The sequence below is a fragment of the Octopus bimaculoides genome, chromosome 30 (assembly GCF_001194135.2).
Source record: "Octopus bimaculoides isolate UCB-OBI-ISO-001 chromosome 30, ASM119413v2, whole genome shotgun sequence".
In the NCBI taxonomy this organism is placed as follows: Eukaryota; Metazoa; Mollusca; class Cephalopoda; order Octopoda; family Octopodidae; genus Octopus; species Octopus bimaculoides.
In genome coordinates this window covers 2,718,816-2,723,992 of record NC_069010.1, presented here as the reverse complement: position 1 = coordinate 2,723,992, position 5,177 = coordinate 2,718,816, and the positions used below count along the sequence as shown (strand labels likewise).

The 5,177-nt window shown below is 41.7% G+C and overlaps 1 protein-coding gene across 1 annotated transcript in view; it reads right to left on the bottom strand.

Annotated features, from left to right (window-relative positions):
- LOC106878274 (probable RNA-binding protein 19) overlaps window positions 1-5,177 on the bottom strand; it is a 50,383-nt gene that overhangs the window by 33,828 nt on the left and 11,378 nt on the right. The window contains exons 5-8 of the mRNA XM_052978067.1: window positions 4,985-5,077; window positions 3,012-3,074; window positions 1,544-1,622; window positions 384-455 (exon numbers count right to left, since the gene is read on the bottom strand). Coding sequence (XP_052834027.1) covers window positions 384-455; window positions 1,544-1,622; window positions 3,012-3,074; window positions 4,985-5,077 — 307 coding nt within the window. The remainder of the gene's footprint in view (window positions 1-383; window positions 456-1,543; window positions 1,623-3,011; window positions 3,075-4,984; window positions 5,078-5,177) is intronic.

Here is a 5,177-nt window from a genome sequence, read left to right as displayed (position 1 = left end):
AAGAAATGGAAAAAAAGGAAGAAAAGAGAAGAGAGAAAGGCTGGGGATAGGAAGGAAGAAGTAGAGAGAGAAAATAAGCAAGAACATATAGTGAACGTGCATAAAAATTTAGATTGCGCATATGCGCGTATACAAAAATGTATATAGCATCTCGCATATAGATACATATGCTGATATGTACGCAAATAGTTACGATCATAACCTTGTACATGCGCATGTACACATACAAGTATATGTGAGTGTGAACCTATATATATATATATATATATAGAGAGAGAGAGAGAGAGGGGGGGAGAAAGAGGGATAGGGGAAAGAGAATGGTACGATGATAATGAAAGCAAGATAACAGAACAGTAACTGACAAAGTGAAGGGTTCAACTCACTGATAAACTTCCCTTGTTTCTCCATGGCCAATTTTACATCTTCAGGATTAAAGAATTCAGCAAACACAATACCTGAAACAGACAGACAGACAGATTTTATTTCATTTGGCTCCCTGCTTCCTTTGTACAGTGCAAAGTTCACTGAGGTCGACTTTGCCTTTCATCCTTTCGGAGTCAATGAAATAAGTTTTTTTTTTGGCACTCCGTCGCTTACGACGTCGAGGGTTCCAGTTGATCCGATCAACGGAACAGCCTGCTCGTGAAATTAACGTGCAAGTGGCTGAGCACTCCAGAGACACGTGTACCCTTAACGTAGTTCTCGGGGGGGATATTCAGCGTGACACAGTGTGACAAGGCTGACCCTTTGAATTACAGGTACAACAGAAACAGGAAGTAAGAGTGAGAGAAAGTTGTGGTGAAAGAGTACAGCAGGGTTCGCCACCATCCCCTGCCAGAGCCTCGTGGATTTTTATGTGTTTTTGCTCAATAAACACTCACAATGCCCGGTCCGGGAATCGAAACCATGATCCTATGACCGCGAGTCCGCTGCCCTAACCACTGGGCCATTGCGCCTCCACCAATGAAATAAGTACCACACAACTAAACCCCCTCCCGTAAAATTTCAGGCCCCGTACCTATAGTAGAAAGGATTATTATACGAAAGTATAGAGGGGGGGTCCCTCCTTTGATTTCAATGACTAACATTCAATTTTGCAACCAATCAACTCAATAACTTGCTTCTTGAAATTTATGGTTAACCTGGCTGAGTATTCCACAGACACACTCTTAGAGAGGATTAGCATGACTTATGGAGTGACAAAGCTGTGCTTCTTGAATTACAACTATAATCCACTCAAACAGTTTGGTTTCACTGACGAGATTTGATTGATTTGGGGCTTAATGTAAAAGACACATTGTTTCAGATGCACACAGTGGAACTGAACCTGGGAACTTGTGGCTACAAAGCAAACTTCTTGATCACTTAGCCACTGTAACCAATGCTGCTGCTGCTGCTTCTTATTCTACAATACCACCACCACCACCACCACCTTCATCATCACCAACATCACTACCACCATCAACCTCAGCCACGCCACCTTCCCGACCCTGAACACCAACAACACCAACATAAACTGGTTTATCCCAAACTGTTTACTCACCAAACTGTCTGTGATTGAGACCACGGGGTATGTGGACTTGTTTCACTTTGATGGGGTAGAAGAACTCCTTTATAGTGTCCTGAAATTTCAAAAAAAAAAAGGTATTCTTCAGCAGTACTCTGGGATTGACAAAATGTGTAAATGTCCCCTACCCACCACCAAAAAAAAAAAAAAAGACTCTAAAATAGGAAGATGCATTTGCCAAAATATATCTGGTTCATCTCTTCATCTCCACTCGTTCTCTGTAGACATCTAGGAAAATAGTCTTTGCAGAATGTATATGTTTGTGTATACACAGACTCTCACACACATATTTTCTTAATCGTTTTACTTGTTTCAGTCATTAGACTGTGGCCATTCTGGGCCACCACTTTGAAGAATTTTAGTAGAACAAATCAACCCTGGCACTTATTACATTTTTGTAAAGCCTGGTTCTTACTATATATTGTATATGGTTTGTAGAATGATACATTAAGGAGCTTTTTTACTGAGTACTGCCAGATTACTTGAATCTATATACTGTGACTTAAATATATATATATATACACAACAGGCTTCTTTCAGTTTCTGTCTACCAAATTCACTCACAGGGATTTGGTCAGGCAAGTGTTATGGTAGAAGACACTTGGCAAAAGTGTCATACATACAGTGCAACTGAACCCAGAACCATGGGATTAGGAAATAAACTTCTTAACCACCAAGCCATACTTCACCTATGGCCATCCCCTAGAAACCTTGACAGTCCTAGATTGCTTTCGTTGCTTCATGCTCTTGCTTGATGAGGTTGGGGTCATCCATGGTTCTGGCCTTGTTGTGGCAAGGGGGCTTGTATGTTCTGAAGACCCAAAAGGTCAATGCCATCTGCAGCTTTGCTCCTAGTAGTTCCAGATTAACAGTGACCCACGTTGTGTTGGCTCAACACCATGTGTTCCATAAATCTGAAAGCAATACCATCTGGGACTTTGCTTCTGGTGGGGTACCTCCTAAGTGAGCCGGTATCCCAGTAGAGGTTCCAGACTAATGGTGACCCATGGTACATCAGCTCAACACCATGTGTTCCATAAATCCAAGAGAGCAATACCATCTGGAGCTTTGCTTCTTGTAGGGTACCCTCTAGGCTGGCCTGTCTCCTGGTGAGATTCCAAGTTAATGGAGACCCACAGAACATTGGCTCAACACCAGGATGGCAGCCCCATCATCTGATGATTCTGTGGAGAATCAACAACCAGCCCAGAAGAACTTTCAATTTGTTACAACACTGATCAGAAGAAACCAGGCTACCCAACATTGGAAAGGATCAGTGCATGCCACATGACCACCGAGAAATCATCTTATGTGACAAAATTTGTGATGCTACATGGAATGTCCAGTCACTCCTTTACTCTTTTGGCAGTCACTCTGCTGTCCCCGAGACGTACCCCACAAAAACAGCACAATATCATTACAAAAAAGACTAATGTATACTTACAGAGTGATATCGACCAGTGAGGCCCTTCATTCGAACGGAGTATCTTACTGGTTGGGTTTCAGGCTGTGAAATAATAGAAATAAAAAAAGAAAACACAAATGATTATGGGCATTAAAATGTGTCATTTTTAGAGATATGAATGGTATATACCTACAAGAAATCAGCTTTGTGACTACGCAGTTTCAAGTTTACCACAGGGCATCTTGGGCAAGTGTCTCCTATTAGTCCCAGACCGACCAGCTGACCAATGCTTTGTGACCAAATTTAATACACAGAAACCACATCGGAGCCTGTTGTGTATATATATATATATACTTGGAAATGGATGCATGGCATTCAATTAAATAATAATAGTAATAATATATATATATATATATATATATATATGCATACATGGGTACAGGACGTCACCAACTGTATAAGCAACATGAAATATGAAAACAAACAAGTAAACAGAGAACAACTTTTCATCCATTGTCGGCCGTCTATCTACTCCTCATTTCGAGCATTCAACAACAATATGAGTCTTCAAAGACAGTTGCTCCCATAAATTCTAAAATAAAATTTAGGATTTATGGAGCGTGAAAGCTGGGAACAAAAACAGAACAGTGGAGACATACAAGGAAACCGAATGAAAACAAACATGGAGGGTCATTAGGCCAGAACGAGAGGAAAATAGTGAACACTGAGAGAAATATTTTCTTTGAAAACAGAAAGAAAACGTCCAGTCCTTTGAACATCCATGCAGGAAAAGAAAGATGGATGATGGTCACGTGTGAGCAACAAGAGAGAGAAAAAGAGAAAGGGAGAGAGATATTATTTATATAATTATTTAATTGAACGCCACACATCCATTTCTAAGTAAGTTTATCTCAACCTTTTTGATGCGACTCTACTCTTTACTGTTTTCTTCCTCCATCCTTCTCTAATTCCCTTTTTCTCTCCCTTCACCGTTTTCTGTCTGTCTGTCTCTCTCTTTCTCTGAAGCTATAATAGATGACATTTGCCCAAGGTGCCATGCAGTGGGACTGAACTCAGAACCATGTGGTTGGAAAGCAAGCTTCTTACCACACAGCTACTCCTGCGCCTATATATAAATATATATATATATATATATACACACACACACACGCGCGAGGAGGTGCTGAAAGGTTCCTGGCCTTAAGGGTATCGCAAAAGGCCTGGTTGGAGGCCTAAACTTCTGAGTTCTTTTACAGAGCTTAGAGAAACTGAAGGACCGCTGCAATATGTGTGTGAATCTGAGAGGGGAATATCTTCAATAAAATCGTAATTAACTGAGCCTCCTGTGTTTTCTTTCACTCAAAGCCAGGAACTTTTCAGCACCCTTTCCTATGTGTGTGTGTATATTCAGTCCTCTGCAGTGGGACTGAACCTGAAACGATGTGGTTGGGAAGTGAACTTCTTAACCACACAGCCACATCTGTGCCAATACAAAGCCATGCTTGCATCTCATCATCATCGTTTAACGTCCGCTTTCCATGCTAGCATGGGTTGGACGATTTGACTGAGGACTGGTGAAACTAGATGGCTACACCAGGCTCCAATCTGATTTGGCAGAGTTTCTACAGCTGGATGCCCTTCCTAACGCCAACCACTCAGAGAGTGTAGTGAGTGTTTTTACGTGTCACCCGCACAAAGGCCAGTCAGGGGGTACTGGCAACAGCCACGCTCAAAATGGTGTATTTTATGTGTCACCCGCACAAGAGCCAGTCCAGGGGCACTGGCAACGATCTCGCTCGAAAATCCTACAAATAAGCAGTGAAGAAGCTAACCTCCTATTCACATTCAGAAAGTACCTCAACAACTATAAATCACCAGGTGACCCTTCTCCCATCTCAAGTACTGCTGGGTCTTAATGGCTCATAGTAGTGTGGGCCCTATGATCATAGATTTATTGAATCGGGGCAAATCAGGGGCTAAGCAACAACATCAAATAATAACATTAACATCACCTTAGGATCTTCTGTCATTTTATTCTCAAGGGGATCTCTTGGTGTTGTCTTTTTGTGCATACCTGACGGACTGTAAGTATCTTGAGAGAAAAGTTGAACCTAAGAAGCATCAGTTGTGGGGTGCAAGAGAGACGATTGTGCTGGTATGGACATGTGGGGAGAATGGATGAGAATAGCTGCGCGAAAAAGTGCC